The sequence below is a fragment of the Neofelis nebulosa genome, chromosome 11 (genome assembly GCF_028018385.1).
Source record: "Neofelis nebulosa isolate mNeoNeb1 chromosome 11, mNeoNeb1.pri, whole genome shotgun sequence".
Classification (NCBI taxonomy): domain Eukaryota; kingdom Metazoa; phylum Chordata; class Mammalia; order Carnivora; family Felidae; genus Neofelis; species Neofelis nebulosa.
This window is the reverse complement of record NC_080792.1, coordinates 82,657,624-82,679,251: the sequence shown is the minus strand read 5'-3', so window position 1 is coordinate 82,679,251 and position 21,628 is coordinate 82,657,624. Positions and strand designations below refer to the sequence as shown.

General features: G+C 37.2%; 1 protein-coding gene and 1 long non-coding RNA gene across 4 annotated transcripts in view; both read right to left on the bottom strand.

Annotated features, from left to right (window-relative positions):
* MED13L (mediator complex subunit 13L) overlaps positions 1–21,628 on the bottom strand; it is a 305,493-nt gene that overhangs the window by 122,090 nt on the left and 161,775 nt on the right. For 2 of the 3 annotated variants that reach the window (XM_058691175.1, XM_058691176.1), the window contains exon 4: positions 10,315–10,398. In XM_058691175.1, the coding sequence (XP_058547158.1) occupies positions 10,315–10,398 (84 nt within the window). Of the gene's footprint in view, positions 1–10,314; positions 10,399–10,768; positions 11,247–21,628 lie in introns of those variants that run through there. The other variant, XM_058691177.1, reaches the window with a different exon arrangement.
* LOC131489287 (uncharacterized) lies at positions 980–10,308 on the bottom strand. Its single transcript, XR_009250461.1, has 2 exons — positions 4,281–10,308; positions 980–4,034 (listed from the first exon to the last, which is right to left on the bottom strand). It is a non-coding gene; the product is annotated as an uncharacterized LOC131489287 (long non-coding RNA).

The following is a 21,628-nucleotide window of genomic DNA, read 5'->3' as shown; positions in this document are numbered from 1 at the left end:
GAGCTTTCCAAACTCTTTAGTCTTAAATATTAAGCTATAATACTTCAACGTTACACAACTTTTTTTTTTTAATGTTTATTCATTTTTGAGAGACAGAGCGTGAGCGGGGGAGGAGCAGAGAGAGAGGGAGACACAGAATCTGAAGTGGGCTTCAGGATCTGAGCTGTCAGCACAGAGCCCGACGTGGGGCTCAAACCCACAGACCACGAGATCATGACCTGAGCCGAAGACAGAGGCTCAACCAACTGAGCCACCCAGGCACCCCTAGCCTTACACAACTATTAATAAAACCCTAAATGAAGTATATATCATCACATTCGACTGATGGGTTCTTAGATACACATTTAATACTTTCTGAGAACCACACTTAATAAAAGCTTTGTTTTTATAATATTCTTGAACACTCCAAATATACCAGAGGTAAGCCAAAGGGCTATAAAATACATTATATACTCTCCATTTTTTCCCTTTGATTCCTTCATATAAAAGATTGGCAAGAACTACAATGCAAATGAGTATATTTCAAAACTCATACCAGAATGAAGATGATTTCAATCAGATCTTAAAATATGCAGTAAAAAAAGTTCTTTAAAAACAGAAAATAGCTCCTATCAATATTTTAGGGGTAGAATCAATATACAATATGCCATTTCTTATAGAGCATATGGCCATTATATAAAAAGATTTATAGTAGGAATATTTAATTCATTTAATGCAAATCACCTATATAAAAAATATTTGGGTGGCTCATCCAGTGAAGCTTCTGACTTGGGCTCAGGTCATGATCTTGCAGTTTGTAAATTAGAGCCTGGCATCGGGCTCCATACTGACAATGCAGAGCCTGCTTGGAATTTTCTCTCTCTCTCTCTCTCTCTCTCTCTCTCTCTCTCTCTCTCTCTCACACACACACACACACTGTCTCTGCCCCTCCCCCACTTGCATTCTCTTTCAAAATAAACTTAAAAAAAATTTTTTTAAATAAAAAATATTTGGATAGCAATCTTCTGCTAGTACAAGAAACTACCAGAAACATAAAAACTTGTAATTATCCTTAGTTTTTTTCTAAGTAATTACTCCCACCCCTTCCACCATGAGTGGCGGCCAACCACCATTACAACAGCAGCCACAAGTCAGGTTCTTGACAGCCACTTCATGTTACTTTACTCAGCCCTAAACCATCTTACACACAATCTCCATTCTACCAAAACAAAACAAACAAAACTGGGGTGTGTGTGTGTGTGTGTGTGTGTGTGTGTGTGCACGCGCACGTGCAAACCTAGGCCCAGTCACTTTAAGGAGAGTGAAATTTGTTTATATAATCTTCATTAACATTTTTAGTTACATTTCATTGAACTGATGAAGGGAAAATGTTAGGAAGAAAATTACATAAAATCAATCAAAAGCAACATTTTCAAGCAGTATTCTTAACCTTCTTTGAAGAAGTGAACATTCTTGTCTAAAAGTGGAGAGACGTCCGTAATCCAACTTTAATCTGTGATGCTTTTTCCCCTTGCTGCCAACATATTGCACATATGTCATCGTCACAACATTTTACTGAGAACCCTCAGCTCACCTTTCAAAGAAAAGACACATTTGGACTTTCTTTAATCTGGTAATTTCCTGGTCCTTTCCTCCTCTTACTTTCCTGTCTCATCTCATCCTAACTCATTCCCTAAAGGAAATTAACAAGGACAGTTTAGGAACATTTCTGTAAAGTTTTTTTTTTTTAAGTTTATGTATTTATTTTGAGAGAGAGAGAGAGAGAGAGAGAGAGAGAGAGAGAGAGAGAAAGTGTGCACGTGAAGACGGAGAAGGGCAGAGAGAGAGAGGGAGAGAATCCCAAGTCAGGCTGCACGCTATCAGTGCAGAGCCCAAAGTCGGGCTCGATCTCATCAACTGTGGGATCATGACCTGAGCCAAAATCAAGAGTTGGATGCTTAACTGACTGAGCCACCCGGGCACCCCATTTCTGTCAAGTTTTAAAACTGATTTTGGACAAGGCTTCAACGTAAATGTCAACTGAGAAAAGAAATAATAAAGACCTTTCATGCCTTTACATTTTTAAGAAGATGTTCAGTGTTTATAAATTTGAGGGAAGAGATTACAAACATTAGTACTTTTAAAACAGTATAAAACACAAAGCCATTAATTAATAAATTGGGAACAATTTACAACACACAAACATTGGAATCACTGAGAAAATAGGTGACATTTCATTAGTCAATTAAGTAACATATTAAAATCAACGTCTCCCACAAAGTGATTTAGCACCAGATGCTAAGCCATCCAATTTTAATAGACAGACAATGCAAACCTAAGTCAAGCACAAATAAGAGCCGGGTGACAAAAGATGGTGAAGTTTTATGCCCTAAATACTCATTAGGTTCCACTCTGGGCAGTAACAAAGCTCCTCCCAAACCAACACATCTCTCCATCCAAAAACTAACAACCAGAATTATGAAGAAAATATTAAAATCTGCTAAAAATAAATGTTACTAGATAAAAAAAAGCTACTAAATGGAGCTAAGAACTTAGAGAGGGGGCAAGAGTCTACACTTGACAAGAAGGAATGGTAGCAAGTGACTTTCCCCTTTTCGGCAGACTGAACCACATGGAGTGGCTAACACTGTCTACAAACTCCACTTCCAGTCTTACTGGCTTGAAGAACCAGAGGACTGAGTTCAAAGAGACCCGAGCAGCTAGAAAATGAGAAAGGAAATCCTGGGAAGAAGACAGAGTCAAAACTCTGACCGAATCTCTGGTGGACCCCCTGAATTAGGTGCACAGGTCAGACTTTGCCTAGCTAACACCAGAACAGTGGCTTCTCAATTGGGGCAATTAGGCCTCTTGGGAGACAGCTGGCCATTTATCTGGTGGCATCTTCCTCTGGAGGAGGAAGGCACTATGGGCATTGTACAGGTAGAGGCAAGGGGTACTGCTGGGCGTCCTACCAGGCACCGAACAGTATCCACAACAATCGTCCAGCCCAGAATGTCAGCAATGCAGAAGTGAGAAACCCTACACTAAAAGAAGTAAAAAGATTTCAACTGCTACCCACCAAAGGTGAGATAAGAGATTGGAGTCTGAGTTGAGCTAAAGTTTACTGTTTTAAAACAAAATAGTAAACAAAATGAACATTCTTTAGAGAAAGAAAACAGAATCCAGAATCTCTACATTACTTACAATGCCCAAAATATAATTCAAAATTATTCAAGAGATGAAGAAACAGCAAAATCTAACCCATAATGAATAGATAAAACCGATGGAGATAATCTAGATATTTTATTTAGTACCAAAGATTTTAAAGCAATTATTGTAATTATGCTTAGGGACATAAAGGGAAATGTACTCACAGTGAATTTAAAATATAGGAAATCTCAGCTGAAAAATGGAAATAAAACAGAGCCGAATGAAATTGAAGGACTGAAAATTACCATACCAAAAATAAAATATACATTAGCCAATTATTTTTACTCTTAGGGCTTCTTTCAGAATCTGTCTTGTGCCCATGATGCAACGATTTTCACTAAATCTTGACTATAATTATATTAAAAACTAAATGGAGGTAAAAAGCCTGAGATCTTCTAAAGAATTTGACATTAGAAAAACCAATGGTTATTACACCTTTTAGAATAATATACGTAGCAGAGATATATGGTAGACTGTAACAAGAAATTATAAATAATCATTGGGATGCTCATATTTTTGAGCCATTCTATAGAACTAATTTATACTTGGTGTGGCTGAAATTTTCCAACTTAAAATTAAGAAACATCCCCCCACGTCCTTCATAGACAGTCTAAAAGTCCCATTTCATAAATAAAAACATATATAGATGTGTACATTTTTAAAAATAGTAATATAATAAAACAAGAGCAGCCATTTCCCTTAGACATGTCTGTTTTTAACTTGCCATAAAAGTTTCCCACATGCTATCAATACGCTATGAGAAATTAATTATGAGTGGAAATGACCTCCCAGGCACATACATTTTACATTTCTTCTAAACTCTAAGAAACTTCAGCAAAAGTAACCTAGGGTTGGGGCGCCTGGGTGGCTCAGTCGGTTGAGCGTCCGACTTCGGCTCAGGTCACGATCTCGTGGTCCGTGAGTTCGAGCCCCGCGTCAGGCTCTGGGCTGATAGCTCTGAGCCTGGAGCCTGCTTCCGATTCTGTGTCTCCCTCTCTCTCTGCCCCTCCCCCGTTCATGCTCTGTCTCTCTCTGTCTCAAAAATAAATAAATGTTAAAAAAAAAAAAAGTAAAAAAAAAAAAAAAGTAACCTAGGGTATTTTACAAAGCAGGAGATACATAAGCATTCAACTTAAAATGCAGCCTATTTCCAAAATAATCACTTTAATCTCGGGGAATTAGCTATTTGATGTACCACAATACACTTCCATAATGCTTAGATTCGCTGAAGCTGACATGAAGAAACTTAATATAAACATCCTAAACGAAACCAGAGATATGAGTACATTAAGCATACATCCTTCATGCTACCAAAAGGGTAATCATTTGAACCTCCATTCATTTATGTCCTGACCCCTCAGTTGACTTTTTTTCCAACAAAGCAAGTGGCATTTAGCTAGGACATCTTAAGCAAAGGCAAAAGAGGTGGTCAGCTGTATGATAAAACAAAAAAAAAACTCAAATTAACTCCCACTTGGTACTGAAAATTTCTTCTCCCCTCTTCCTAATCTGATTTTGAACATCATTACTGAAGTTAACAAAAACCCTCCCTCCAAAACACATCCTTTAAAACTTGCAGACACATTGAAAGAGTAATATCAAATCCCTTGGGTTGGTAAATAAAGGAGTCACTGAAACCAAGCACATCCAGGAAAGGAAGAAGGAAAGATAAATACACATACACAGGTACATACACACATATACATGCACATATACACACAGGGACAGAAAGAAGGAAAGACAGATATGTAGCTAGATAGGCAGGCAACGTAAACAAACTGATCCGGGGCATGCCTAGATTCTACAGTTTTCCTAAAATCAGAGAATCTGAAAACTGAAAGACATTTTGGAAAAAAAACAATGCTGAAAATAAGTCCTGCAAGGACAAATAATTAATGGAAGATCATCCTTATTTCTGGATGGCCTACTAAACAAAGAGAGCTTTGTTTCCAGCTTAGTTTCAATCCACTGGCAGGAATTAAAAAGGGAATTATAGCAATGATATTATTCCAACCTCTCTAGTACATTAAAAAACAAGGTACATATAAAATCTTCTTTCTTGAAAGTACATATTGAAACTTCTTTTTTAAACTATGACAATTACTGATGTTGAAAATGTAAGTTTTTTACTGTATTCTTTTCAGAACACCAATAAAACAAATAAAAAATTAGAAGTGGTGGTAACTCTGTTTTGGTTATGAAGGAAAACGGAAAGAGAGGGAAAAAAGTGAAAGAGCTACCTAGACAGTATATAGTTAACTATCGTCACCTCTGGTTGAACTGGTCTCTCGATTTCACATTCCTCTGTGCATAATGCTTGTGAACAAAACGGAGTGCAGTGGTACATGAGACACTTGTTAAAACCACAGACAGCACAACGCAGTTTTATCACAGGCCCTCTTTAAATGCTTCTCTCTTCTCTTCCTAGGTGCAGGAGTTTTTCCTTTGCAATGACTTGTAACAAATGTAGCAAGAACCCTACATTCGGGGTCTTCATTTCAACCCCCATTTATACCTCAAGCTACTGCAACCTCAAATCCCCCCCACCGCTGAAAGCCAAATCTAATAGTCCTCTTAGAATGTATTTTACATGGCCTGTGTGGCAGACACAGCTGATTGATTCATCATGAAACTTTAAAAATCCATGGTTTTGGTGACACCAACCATCCTGGCTCCCACTTCTCATTTATCTTTCTTAGTCTCCATACACACATTCTTCCTTCTCTAGCCACCCACGAACGCCTACACTCAAGACTCTAACCACATCCCTCTTCTCACCTTGCATACAATTCTCAAATACATTCAAATGACAAAATACACAGTATCTTCTGCTATCTCCCCCATCAGATAAAACCAACAGAAAATGACTACATATTTTATGGGTCAAAAAAAGGCTGCAAAACTATTATACACGTTTAGATAAGTCCAAACTGTTTCATTAATATGCTTTTACGGGTTTCCCATCAGACAGCCCTCATTATCAAGACACGTGGCAAAAGGCACCACCTAAAGTTATGAGAAAAATCGAAAAAAATTACCACCAATGATCATATTTTTCGGGAAACTAGGAAGAGATTTCCTTTATCTTTCACATTGTAAGCACTTGTTCACACGTCTGTTTATCCTCTACATGAGGGATTCCTTTCCCTGCCTTTTCGTCTGTTTGTCTCTAGATGGAAACATCACAAGGAAAGTACAGGAAAGAGGAGGTCTGGAAGAGCCAGGAGAAGTGAAAAGAGGGCAGGGGAGGGGGTGATGTTGAGGAAAGAGGGGGCAGGGAAGTTTTAAAGTGCTAAAACATATTCTCCTGCATCAAAGTATTTCATCTTATTATACAAAATCTATTTTTTTGCTATTAAAATCAAAAGGTAAGGGCATTTCTTGAAAAATAGGTGAGTGGTATAAGAACATTAAAAAAAAGAAAGAAAGAAAGAAAGAAAGAATCTCTGGCTTAAAAGTAGAAAAGAAAAATCCAGACAAAACAACACAAAAGCAGTCAAAATAATATACTTCCCAATGTGTGAGTGCCCACACATGGATATCTGCTAACAGCACATACAAAAGTAATCAGAATATTTAAAAGTATTTGAGGCTTGTTGGAGTATCGTTCAAGGTAGGCTCGCCCATGAGGAAGAGACAGCTGATTAATTCAGAAAATGCACTAGCAAATATGTTTCTGTTAACTACTATATACCTGATATCAGAAAAAAATTCAAGGTCCAAACGGTTACTGGGAGCAATCAATTATTTTGCTAAAACTAGCATTCAAAAAATAAAGTGTATAAACTTCAAATTCTGTAGTAATCAAATGTAGGCTGAAACTGAATAGAATCTCCATGAATAATTTCTAAATTATTTGAAAGGAATACATTTTTCACTGGTTTGTTTTTAAGCATATCCTGGAAGGAAAAGTTTTTTCAAGTTCAACATACTTCAGGAACCCAGAAATTTTTTATGTTTGATGTTATTTGCCACAACTCTTTAGGACAAAGCCAAAGTTTTCTGTCTTACTTATTATATTCCTAAGGCTATGAGCAACAGAAGATGTGCCACCACAAAGAAAAAAACAATGTGAATAAATTTCTTTTACCTTCTTGGACCTGACTGTTTAAATACATACATACATACATACATATATAATATATAATATATAATTTGTCTAAGTTTATCCTATCATCTCATAGCAAACATTAAGAACTCTTTTAGAGTCCACCAGGCAAATGATTTAGTTTTGCTATCACTACAGAAAATAATCATAGCTCAAGAAATCATATGCTGTTAATCGAACAGGTGAAATCTATTCATCAATAGATTCATTTGTCTTCACTATTAAAATCGTTTTAGCTATGTAAAATACGCCGTGTTAAATCATCTTTTAATCTCTTGAAAAAAAGTACGCTATAATTACTTAACTTTATACTTAAAATGTCATTCTTGAAAATATATTTCTCTCATGTGTATCTCTTAGCATCAAATAAGAGCTTTCCCAAAAATATCAATTTGTGCATAAAACTTGTTTAGCACCGGGCAGCAAATTTTCCTCTCATCGGTCACTAAACTGAAAATGTGTGCACACCCACACAAAATTAAGCCTAAAAATTTTCACTTATTTTTGCTTTTTCTCAACTACAAACCAGTCACATCAATGATCTCATTTAGTCTTTACAATAACCCTGTAAGGTAGTAACTAAACTATTATCACCAACTCTGTTACAGCAAAACACAAAGTTCAGTTCAGAAAACCTAAACAACTTCTCTAAAAGCGAAGAACTTTTGAAGAGAGGCATGGGACGTGATCCCAAATCTATTAAATCCAAATGCCCTCATCCACAGACAACATCAGTCTGTCCATCCAAAATGACCTGAACACTAAGATCCTGTTTCAGCATCAAACAAGAGGCTCTATTTTCCATTCAGAGTATAAAAGTGGAAAAGTCATTATACCTAACAAAGTTCTATTACAGCAAATGCCAACTTTTAAAACAACGTTTGGTTTAAAATTTTTCCAATTGTTAACACCTCCTAAAATAGTTTTTCAAAATCATTAACATTTCTATACTACAATAAAATGAAGTTTGAAGTTCAGCCTTCAACCATGAGAATGAAATCTAAAACTAATAAAATAATTCAATTACATTGCTCAGAAATCGATAGCCTGCCGGGTACACAAAAATCAAATATCTAAATATATTACAAGTATTATTCACATCTGGTTTGCTAAAGTCAGGAAGACTTCTGGGATGTAAATGAAGTGCAAAGACATACAGATGTTATGTAAAATAGATTGGTAACTATATTCGACTTCAAACATTAGTGTTTATTATTAAAGTACTAATTACTGCTCTTTCAATCCCCATTTTATTTCCGCACTTCCCCTTCATCCCCCAATTCCTATGAAATCATCATACAAACACCTATAGCTACTGATGAAAAATTTTAGGACTGGCTCTGTCCGAGACCGCACACTGAGCATGGAAAGGCACATAGGAATGAATGGTAAAGATCATCGTGCCAAAGCAACTCATCACTCATCAACAGAAAAACCAAACCTTTAACCCATCCTCTGTAAACTTAACTAAACAGTGAGATTAAATATGCCCATGGAGCAAATGCTTTAGTTAGAGCAAATCAATATAAATAAAGGAAAAAAAATTCCTCACCGTCAAAGAATCTGTAAACAAAACCGTATTTTTACATACCCATACATACTGACACCATTCTAAATGTAGAATTATCCTTTTCAGGCAAACTTTGATATACATAATACCTACTTTCTAGTTAAATATATATATTTTTAAATCCTAAAGGATTTGAAATGTACTAAAAAAGGGAAAATATTTTTTAAAAATCCATGGTGATTTGACCAAAAAAAAAAAAAAAAAAAAAAATTACATGCCAGTCCCTAATTTATCTGATTTGAAAACAGAAATCCTAATTCTCATAAATTAAGTTTGGTTAATGAGATCCACAACCACGTCACCAAAGCTTTAAGACACACGAGAGGAAGCTGCTAGTGCGAATTAAGTCACAGGGAGGAACAATGAAGTTAAGAAGGGAAAGGTTCCAGAACAGGCAAGAGCTGCCAGCCAAACTTGTGGCAACTACCTAAAAAAGAGCTAACCTTACAGCTTAACATCTAAGGTTTCAATAGCTCTTATCTGCAGCCAGGAGCTGGAACCCTTAGCTCCGGGCAACTTCATGGACAGTAAAATAGAATTGGGATTGTGTGCCCTGCTCTTCCGATAGGAAACAATCACCCATCAGCTTATGATTCCAATTCATCAACTTATGATTCCAATTAAGTCTGTGCTATGTCCAGAGATAAATGAAGTAAATATTTGCCTTTCAAGGTTTTAGTTTTTGATCCTGGTTTGATTGATATAAAAGTCCACGCTTGTTTGGCATTCAATAAATGATAGTCAAAAGTTTAGGACTGGTTAGAAAAGTGCCTCACAGTCCTGGTTTAAGATTTTCAAGGATGTATTCACAGACATTTAAGGGGCATCAATCAATTCTATAAAAATTATCACCATTTGAATTCAGCTCACTGTTTTTAAAGTTATGCATATAACACTTTAAATAAGAAAGACAGGGGTGCCTGGGTGGCTCAGTCGCTTGAGCATCTGACTTTGGCTCAGGTCATGATCTCAAGGTTCAAGAGTTCAAGCCCCGCACTGGGCTCTGTGCTGACAGCTCAGAGCCTGGAGCGTGCTTCGGATTCTCGGTCTCCCTCTCTCTGCCTCTAACCCACTCACATTCTGTCTCTGTCTCTCTCAAAAATAAACAAACATTTAAAAAAATTTAAATAAGAAAGATAAAAAAGGATAATGAAAATAACAAAACAGAATATTTTAATTCCACATAGTGTGGTAAGAAGGGGCTTAGATATAGGTTACTGATTATCTTTCTAGTCCCATATTCCACAAAAATTTAGTAATACACTATTCAAAAAAATGTGTAATACACCAATTAACAACATTTTATGTAATAAAATCTATTTTAGTACATCTAAACAAAGACTGTTAGAAAATAAATAAATAAGCTGCTTCCCCCATCCATCTCTTGCCAAAACATAGCTACGGTCAAGCAAAAGAAACGAAAAACCTAAAGGTTCATAAGACTCACCTTTTGTTGACTGGTTTTTCATCCTTTTCATATGGTCGGACAAACCACTTCCCAATCCTAACGAAGTTCTTATCCATTAGGCACCTGCAATAATCACACCAAGAATTATATTTACAGTCTCAATAACAAATTAGCAAGTCACTGAATCAAATAATCGCAGATGAGATATACTATGGCAAATAAAAACATCACCAATTAAACTGTCAAAATGTTTTCTTATCACTTAAAATTTTTATATTATAGAGATGCTGAAAGAACTTTCTGACTTTGAGCATAAATTTTTATTATGAATTATTCTTGCACATGTAAAAAATTATGCAAAATTAATTGGCTGAGGTATTCCTGAAACGTCTTAAACTTGTGAATTACTTCAAATCCAAACACACTTTTGCATTATTTCAATTCTTGTGTCATCAAGAATGTTGGGAATACAGGCAGCATTCCTTACGAGTACCTCAGAGGTATTCTTCTAAGCCAGGGATGCTCATTTTGCAAGGTGTAATGCTGGCTTTCTTGCTTGGCATGTGATATGCAATCCTTTAGCAGAGATCTCAGAAACACAAGCACTGCAGAGTCTCTTGTACTTAGGTGTTTTTCTTCTGTAAGTATGGTGAAGCACTTGGTTATGGCTTGGCAAGAAAACAAAGAACCACAGCCATTTCTTCCATGGTGATTATCTGCTTTCCTCCTATCCAAGCTGTGCCCCACTTCTGTTTCCATGCTGTTTTGTGTACATTGTGTTTCAGTGTCAAATTACAGGGTAATCCTTCTGCAGACATGTTAAATGGCAATTGAACTCAACTCATATAATACCAAAAATGCACACAATTCAACTGAAGTGACAAGAATACAGACAGCTATGGCCAAGTTCACTCATGTGCAAGCATATGACAACTGTATCATACCTGCCATCTGGCCAATTCTGAGATGCCATCATTTGTAAGGAATATCCCTGATTTTAAAAATATAAAAATGTGGGAGAAAATGCACATTTTGAAATTGACAAAATACAGTAATCTCTAACATTATTCAACGAAATGACACATATTTTGTAAGAAAACCTGTCAGAAAGTTGGATGTAATTCTTCTACAAAGGTTCTACCTACCAGTAAAAGAGCTACATAGCAATTCTTTATTCAATATTCAGGCAATTCTGCAAGTGGCTTGCTTTTGCCTCTGTAATTTCCATACCATCAAGGAGGATGGAAACAATTCAAGCCTTCACCCAACTCATTACAAGTTAGATGGGTTAGTAAATGGCAATAGTTTCTGCTGGCCACAATGTAACTCCCTGTGGGCAGAGTCAATCTGGAGCGTTGTTGCATCAAAAAAAAATAAAATAAAATCACCGGCTTCAACTGCTTTTATTTTGAAAGTGAATTTCCACAACAATCTTCCTTGTTCACAATGTAGAAAATCATTTTCAAAGCAACCCAATCTGTTTCCCTAAGATTATAAATGAAGTTGCCTTTAGGGTTAAAGACTACATGAGTCCATTAAAATTAGGAAATAGGGAATATCCAACAAGGTGAAAGGACTCAAGAAGCAAAACTCAGAAAGTTATGTCCACAGTTTATTCCCCAGCACACAGGCTTAATTGTATTCTTCAGGCAGAATAGACAGACAGACAGACAGACAGATAGATAATTTCCACTGAAAAACTCTAGTGTTTGCCAACAGCAATAGTACCAGTAACCACGACTAGAATCACTACCACCACCACCACATGTGAATACCACATGTAGTATATCATTTAATTATTGTAATATTTGCATGAGACAGATGGTACATGCCAACTTTTATACATGAAGAAGCTGAGGCACAATGAAAATGTCACCTACAGAAGGTCACACAAGCAATCGAGAGCAGAGCTGGGATTAAGCCTAGGTGTATCTGATCACAAGGCCAGAACATTTAACTATTACCATATATTGACTCACATGCTGTCGCATTTCCTCAGTTCTTTCCTCAATTTCAAAGTCCAGATGCAAGCTGTAATTGATGGGTCTATTTAATGTTTCTTTATCCTCTAAGAGCTGTTATTAAGTTGAAGGTGTTCTTAGACTCGGTAATGCATAGAATGAAAGCAATGGAGCAGGTAACAGGTACAGGATCACATCAAACACTGTATGTGGTCTTCTACTGACACACATCCTCACTTAATAAATAACCACTTAAAAAAAATAAATATCACTTTAAATATATTCACACCCTTACATAGGTCTTGAAGGTCAGAATTCAAAACAATAACTTATTCAATAACACACACGCAAAACGAATTTACAGTTAATGAACAGATAAAAACCAAGGCTTTAGATAGTAGAATATGAAAGACAAACAGATAAAATATCTCTGACTAAGGGGGACAGAGTGTAACGTCTGCTTCAAAACCCTTGCCCTTCTCTGAAGTAAAAGCCACAAATTCTAATGCTGACTTCATTCCAGCACAAGCAAACAAGGAGTTAGGGGGTAAAGGAGAAGCAGCACATAGGCAAGACCACTCAGGTACAAAGGCAAAAGGCAAAAAGCTAATGAATCCTGAGAGTCTAACTCTGTGTTAACCCATCTCCTGGAGTTCCCACTACAGATCATATTTCTTTGTCAGGCAATGTCAACAAAAGGTTATTATCACTAATACAAAAATCAGCCATGGAAACTACTGATCCTTGCTTCTGTAACTATCTAGTTCCAAATGATAGTCATAAATGACTTAGTGATTTTCGACTGCTAATCAGTTTCTATGTGATCAGTGATTTCCTACGCACTGAAAGAAAAACATGATAACAAAATCGCTATGGATGAAGTACAGCTGACCCTGAATAATGATGCAAGGGTCAGGGGCTCCCCCTCCCCGCCCCATGTTGTTGAAAATCCATGTATGACTCTGACCACCACCCCCCAAAACTTAAGTACCAATAGCTCACTGTTGACCAGAAGCCTTACCAATAACATGAACAATCAATTAACATATTTTGTATGTTTTGTGTATTATGTACCATATTCTTACAATAAAGTGAGAGAGAAGAAAATGTTAAGAATATCATAAGAGAAAACACATTTACATTACTGTATTTATAAAATGTTAATAATAATCAATAATAATCATAATACTACAGGTCAAAGTGGAACTGCAGAGTTCAAACCAGTGTTGCTCAAGGGTCAACTGCTGTATTTTTACACAGTTGCGTAAGTACTGGATTTGTAACCAACTTACCTCTGTAGGAGGGAGCTGTCTCAAATGTCATGCTCAGCAGTGACATAGCAGAGAGTTAGCAAAGTTATACCAAGTACCTCAGAGAAGGCTGGGACCAAATTAGTGAAGTCACTGAGTACCGTGCGCTGACCCCGAAAGAGTACAGAAATTAGCTGTTAATACGGGTAAGTATGAGAACAAAGTTTCTTTTCACTCAAGAGACAGGTGGAAAGGACTCAGCAACTGTCACTATCAACTTTCACGCTCTTCCATCTCCCTGATCTCAACTACAACTAATCCAAAAAACAAACCTCACTTTCTCTCTCACACACACAAGCACAGAGAGAGACAGAGACGGAGACACAGAGCCTCCAAGACTAAGACGGAAAGGACTTCCATCTGGTGTTTTGTACTGTAGGTTGTGGGAGGAAATCAGACCTTTTGCTGAGGAAGGTTCTTCCACCGCCTGACACACACCTGGGATGACGAGGGCGGGAGAGCCGGGTATACTGCGGGACTATGTCCCTGGTTCTCCATCATTTCGGGGTCACCAATCCATAGCATAAATAAATCTAATGAAAGTTATTATAGCCTCTTTCTCTTAAGAACTTCCATACACAATACTAACATGAATCACTACTAACTGTGCTTTGGCCTGGAATCCCTCCCTCATCCCACTCTATCCTGTCCTCCTCTAATTTAGTTCTGTCCATCTTTGGTGTCCCAGATCAGCCCACACAGCACTCTAACACCTACATATCGGCCCTTGCATCACCAAGTTGTAATGATTCTTTCCATGGTTCTTTTTTCCCCCAAGAATCTATGAGAAATCTGGGGAAAGACACAGTAGCTATCTTATTTACTGGCCATAGTCAACAAACGTTTAAATGCCTGCTCTGTAATATGCTTTATATTCTGTTCCAAACTAGTAAGTGCTCAATAAATACCTGAGAAATGAATGCAATATACTAAGAAGCATTTTCCTATCATAACCTAACAGTGTTATTCTTCATGTTTGCAACCATTAACCATGGGGAGCCCCAAACTATTACTTGAATTTTCTTGTGTGTATATGTTCCTGCTAGTGAGACACTCAATGTTGGAGGAGGGGGAAATCCACACATTTCACTTTGTTTAATAGCCCATCAGCCTCACTCCAGACTAAAATCACAGGAGATACTCAACATGTAAGGAATCACATAGATGATTTTAAAACAGTTTAGGAAGACTAGCACAGCTGCCCATATGCTATAGTTATACTTGAAGAACAGAATTAAGTCTTTTTGAGAGAAATTCTAAAATACAAAAACTAAAGAATATCAGAAATATAATTTCTCCTTTTTATATTCTAGCAACCTTTTTTGAATTATATTTGAGGGACAAAAAAATTTACACTTAACTTGACAAATAAACCTTCCCACACACAAGAATGTCAGTTAACCCTAGCTGTTCACTCGGTAACCCCAGTCATTATTACTGAGATTTTCAAAATTCTCTTACTGTTAAGATAGGACCTAATTCAGTCAAGTATCATAATATTATCTTTCAAGGTCACGATGTGATGCCAGATTTATAAAATGTTCTTTAAGCAATTCTAGGAAAGTATTCCTCTTTATTTTTTTTTTAACTTTATTTATTTTGAGAGAGAGCAAGCAAGCAGGAGCGGGAGAGGGGCGGAGAGGGGCGGAGAGAGAAAGGAACAGACGATCCCAAAGCAAGCTCTGTGCTGACAGCAGAAAGCCCAGTGCAGGGCTCGAACTCACAAGCCGTGACATCCTGACCTGGGCGCCAAAGTCGGATGTTTAACCAATGGAGCCACCCTGAAGCCCCGAAAGTACTTCTCTTTAGAAAGTAATTCCCAGCCCCCTACTATTTACCAAAAATCAATGTTTCCAGAAGAAACAGCTACTAAAAAATGAAAATGAAATCACGTTGTGTTTGTATGTGTGCATATGTGTCCATGTGTATGTGCGTGCACACACACTTCTGTGCTATGCCACATGGCTCTAAGTAATAAAGTACAGAGACTAACTGGACTCCAAAGTTGGCAAGACCCAATTTCTTTTTTTTTTTTTTAATTTTTTTTAACATTTATTTATTACTGAGAGACAGAGAAAGAGCATGAGCAGGGGAAGGACCGAGAGATGGGGAGACACAGAATCCGAAGCAGGCTCCAGGCTCCAAGCTGTCAGCACAGAGCCCGACGTGGGGCTTGAACTCACAAACCACAAGATCATGACCTGAGTCGAAGTCGGACGCTTAACCAACAGACACACCCAGGCACCCCAAGACCCAATTTCTAATCGCAAAACCATGGCAGACCTGAAATAAGATTATAAGAGCCACAGCAGCAGCAGCCACAGCCTAACTCAGCAAACTATTTCCCAAATGGAACTGTTGGAAGGTTTAGAAGGGAGCCCCCACTGGCTCTGGCTCCTTCAGCACGCCTCAAACTATGCAGGAGCCACAGTTTTCAAAGATTAAAAAGTTCAAGGATGGGGTGCCTGGGTAGCTCAGTCCATGAAGCATCCAACTCTTAATTTCAGCTCAGGTCTTGATCTCAGGGTCATGAGTTCAAGCCCCACATTGGGCTCTGCGCTGGGCACAGAGCTTACTTTAAAAACAAAAAAAGTTCAAGGATAGTGTTTCTCTACCACACCCGGAATCAAAGTGCACTTTAGTGTTACCATCTAGTTATACAGCTGCTCAGATAGACTAAATTTTATATAATTTCATAAAAGAAATTCCTTACCAGCATCAAAGCCTTTATTTACTTCACCACTCCAATCTATATCAAACATATATGCAAAAAAGTCCCCTTCCTAGCAACTAGTCTCCTTCCTAGAAACTGCTCCCAGTTCCCAACCAAATAAAAGAAATTCACATAATTTAGAAGCTGAAGAAATCTTTTTCAACTGATCCCTTCTATCTTCATCATTTCAGGTTCCTACTGTGTCCTAGTGGGTGGCTGCCTCCTCTGGCCAAGCACACCCTATCTTTCCCATCCTCTCCAAAATCTCTGTAAAGGTTAGGCATTTCATAGGCCTAGCCCCACCTGAAATAATTTTTTAAAAAGTCTTAATCCATTCTCTGTCCTAAAAGTATTAAATAGATCAACTGATTGGTCTCAGGGTGAATGTGTTTCTCTCTAGACATTTACAAACAGATACATGCTTTTACTCACTTGTGTCTGTCACGTCTATAGCAATTCTTCCTTTAAAAGCATATGGCCCTTAGATCTAAAGACTCCTTTTCCTACTTCCTTTAGAGAACTGCACACTGCCACAACTCAATAAAATAGGAATTTATTGATTACTCACTTCCTGCTCTGTTACCACACTTTACCCAAGGACTCTCAATATTGCAAATTCTATCACCATTTCTTCATCTAGGCCTGTACCCAACACCATGCTCAGTGAATATATTTATTATGTTGAAGCCTTAGAATCAGCATATCCAAGGACAGTGCTCATGTACCCTCTGATAATTACCTCTACTAAATCACAATACCACAGGACATTGAAAGCTAGTAATATACAAATATAATGCTATTGCTATCACAATTAGAATCCAACTTCCTTCACGTTATTTTTACTGTACTTTTCTAAATGACTATCTTCACTCTAAACACCAACTCCTGGTAAACCAAAAAGCCTGGGTCAAAGGCAATTCTAGAAGGTAGTTATAAACTACCTTGGGGTGACTATGGTGGCAATCCATTAGGAAAACAGCACCAGTGGACTACTCTGAAGGGACATTAGGTTTTACAAATGTCAAATAAGTCTCTCTAAGTAAGTATGGACAGGATAGAGCTTAACAGCCTCAAAAGACCCATGTGATCTATTGTGTGCAAAGCAATGATTTGCACTTTAGAGAAAAAAAGTACCTTTCCATCAAAATCAGCTTATGAGTTTTGATTCTAAAAACTTAAGACAATTAAAATTAAAATATACTACCACATTTGATAGCATTATGCCAGACATTTTAAGCATTTCTAGAAGCTACAAAAGTAAGATTTTTTTAAGTCTCATATATGATGCAAATCACTAAGTACTGAACTGGGTAAACAGTACTAAAACTGAGTGAGATGAATGGCACACATTTCCCGGCTTTTTTTTTTAACAGCTCTTCAACCCAATGTTTGCCTTCATTCAGATAGCATCAGGTAAGATGGACGTACCGTACTATGAAAGCTATACCAATTACAATAACATAAGAGTAACAGCCACTAAATCTGCAATATTAAAAATGCCAAATGAAGAAACTACTGGAAAAGATTGCAGGTCCTAGTTTTCCATAATCTCTTCACAGTCAACGTCTTTCTCCATAAGTGAGGAGTGTGAAGCAGCCTAAACTTGAAATACAAAATGTAACCTTTGAGAAGTTCATTGGCTGTACATAATAAAATCTCACTAAACTCCAAAGACCGATGAAAAACAATCTGAACAAGGACATTATCAAAAAGGACAGAAAATCAGCACAGATTCTATATAAGTAAAAACAAAATTAATTCCAGGTATGTTGCCAAAAAGGGATAATTGATCATTAGGAAAACAATAAGCACACTTACTGTCTCAGAGGAGAGAAAAAAATATTCATGACCGGATCCTCTAAAACTATACGACCTCAAAGGCCCAACACTTTCAGATACTGAAATTTTGACTAAAAAAATCACAACTGAAGAATATACCAAAAGAGGGCAATATGATTCAAAGTTTAACAAAATGTGTATAAATACACGCATAATTGCGTTTTAGAAACATATCTGTATTTCAGTAGTGGAACCGACGCCAGTTTGGAGGACAGATTACAAGAAAGGAAAAGACTTCAATTAATAGGTATGGTAGCTTGCTATGTTTTTCTGAAAAGATTGTATCCTTTTCCCAAATATGCACTGTCCCATTAACATCAAGCTTGGCCATATGACTGGGATACGTCCTACAGATGGATAATAAATACTTTCTCATTCATTTGACTTTCAGCTTGGTGGCACACTTCTCAGCCAATGCAACGTGAGCAGAAACGGCATACACCACCCCTACACAGAGTCTTAAACGGGCTATTACGTATTTTGCCATCGCTCTTCACGCTCCATCAGGAGCCCAGCAAGTTTTTGACAGGGCTGTCCCATCTGCATGATTCCCAACTGGAGGGAAGAGGATACAAGGAGGGTTCCCAGTAAAGGACTCACAATGGGCAAGCAGTATGAGCAAGAAATAAATGTCAACTGATGTAAGAGAGTACGCTCTTTCAGGTTTTCTGTTACTGCACCATAACGGACCCTAACCTGACTACAGAATTTTGCCACTGCAAAATTTCATGAAACACTTACGAGATCTTCAAGTAAGCCAATGGCAGTCAAAATGAAGAGAATGGGACTGACTAGAGGGATAACTGGAAGGGGGGGGGGGGGGGCAGGGGGTATCCAATATTATATGATAAGAACCATAAACCACCCAAACAAAAAACTCAGGGTACAAGGATATGAAACAGGGCACCACATGGAAGTAGGATTGGATGAATTATAAATGAATCTCAAAGAGTAAGATTTTTTTCAACGATTACGGGGAGACAGATTTCTGCTCAGCATAGGAGACTTTCTGACAATGAACTTTCTAGCATCTAACTAACTGAACTTTCTAACATCCCTCTGAAGATGAAAAGAAGTCCTTTGGAAAGCTGGGTTCACATAACTAGAGGTTTTCAAGGAAAGGATGGCTGACTACATAAAAAGGATATTTTAGAATGGGATTCTAGAATTATCTGAGCAAACAGGCTAACAGACTTTTAATGCTGTGTCCAACTCTGAAAACAGTAGTATTGATCATTGTATTTGCTAATATTAACAGCAGTTAGCCATTTATTGAGCTCTCATAATGAGAAAGGTACTATGCTGAGCAAAACAATCCTTCACCATCTTATACGTAAAGAACAAGGGCTCTGCAAGCTTGTCATTTGCCATATATTAATTCATTTGGCAGAACAGAGATATAAAATATCTTCCATCTCTAAAGACAATGAAGAAATGGACTTACAGCAATGTATGCCCCTGCAAAGATAGGTTATATTATAGCCAGATATGTTAGCTTCTATCTGACACCTTGAAGGAAAATGCTCTTGAGTAAGCAACAGTGAAGTTTGTTGCTTTAGTTTTTTTTAAGAAACAGATGACACTAGCTAGACACATACAATGCAATGTGCACAAACATTGAAGAGCTACAGGAGGAAGGAGTGTGATAAAAGGAGTGAGGAATGAGGAAAGATAAAATATGTGAAGTCATATTACCTTAGAATTTAAAACATTCTACGCAGCATCAATACGGTATCACCTCAGCACCAATCAATAGCAATTAAAATGAAATTATCTTATTCTGTGTGAAGTTTACAATGTTACCTTAATTTCTTCAGTGAAATTATTTTTAATAATTACTGCAGAAACTCATCGTTCTGTATACACCAGCCAACTGCTGCCTTTTGGAAAAAAGATCAATCTGTATGACTCCCACTTAGCTGTAAGTAAGATCTTCTCAAAGTAGTTAATGGAATTCTTTTTTTAATTAAACGAATCAGTACACTTAAAAATACAAAAAGCAGAAATAATAAATCACTAGTGCAAGCTCTGCGAACATGCGAACTAAGAAAAAATTCATTGGGGAAGCACAAATACCCTACAGGTGATACATTCCTTGATAATCTACTTCAATAACCTCAATTCTGGCTTTCATGCTAGAAATTCAAAACGTCCACAGTGGGAAACCCAGTCCATATCTATCTGAATAGAAGTGAAAAGACATGACAGAAAATTGCCAGGAATAAGATAGTAAAACTGCATTTCAATACATTTAGGTTGTAAACAGATAAGCAAGTTAAAGCAAATGGTCTAAGTTAGGGATGAACAAAAAGGCAAGCATGTGTTAGCCAACCCAGTTTCTGTTGACAATGGATAAAGAGATCTAAAAGCCACCATTTAATGGTGTCCTTGCTTCATGTCCTTGCTTCATGAGCAGGGTAATTCTCACTCATACAATAGTTACTTAAAGTTTGGTGAAAAGAGAACATTATTTTGAAAGACAAAAGAATTATAACAGTTTTTCAAAAAAATCTCAACTTGTCCATTCTAATTGTAGAAAGGGAGCTAAACAGCTTCATTATTATTTTCTAAAACAAACACTTTTATTTCAAATAAAGTCTTACAAGAGGATTAACATCAAAATATGCAAAATAATAAACCTATGGGGAAGCCAATTATTGAACAGTAACAATAAGCCAAGTATTATGCGGCACACATCATATACATCATCTAACAAAAACTCAAGGTGCAGAGTATCCTATACTTAATTTAAAGGGTGTTTACTAAGGCTTTAGTGAGGTTAGGGTAACTGCCCAAGTAACAGAATGTGAAATCAAACCAAAGTCTAACCCAAAGTCATTTAGAACTATCCAAAGCTTTACTGTATGCAGTATGTCACAATGAACTTTCCTGTTTTATTATTTTATTTGAGAGAGAGAGAGAGAGAGCATGCGTGCGCACGAGATGGGGGGGGGGGTGGGGGGGAGGGGCAGAGAGAGATGGAGGCAGAATCCGAAGCAGGCTCCAGGCTCCGAGCTGTCAGCACAGAGCCCAACACGGGGCTTGAACTCATAGACTACGAGCTCATGACCTGAGTGGAACTCAGACACCCAGCTGACTGAGCCACCCAGGAGCCCCAATGAACTTTCCTATCAAATAATAATTCAATTTGACCTGGAGTTCAGTTTTTATCACAAATTTAGAATTCATGAGCAAGAATAAATGAATTATCTGCATTTCTCTTCTCTCCCAGTTTTTCTGTTCTTCTCATTTTCTCCCAACCATTTAAAACACAAAGACTGAAAAATTACAAATTAATTTTTCTAAAAAAACTAAATTAGGATATTAAAATAACAGAGCGAGCTATTTTTTTAAAGTATGTATTTTGTTCCATATACATGAAAAACATACATTTAAAAGACTGTTTAAAGATGCATTAATTATAATACAGATAGTAAGAGCTTCACTACGGCGTATTTCAGAAACAGTAAAGTTTCCACATTTTCCTGAAGGGACTTTGTGTGTGTGTTTGTTTTGTTTTGCAGTGGGAG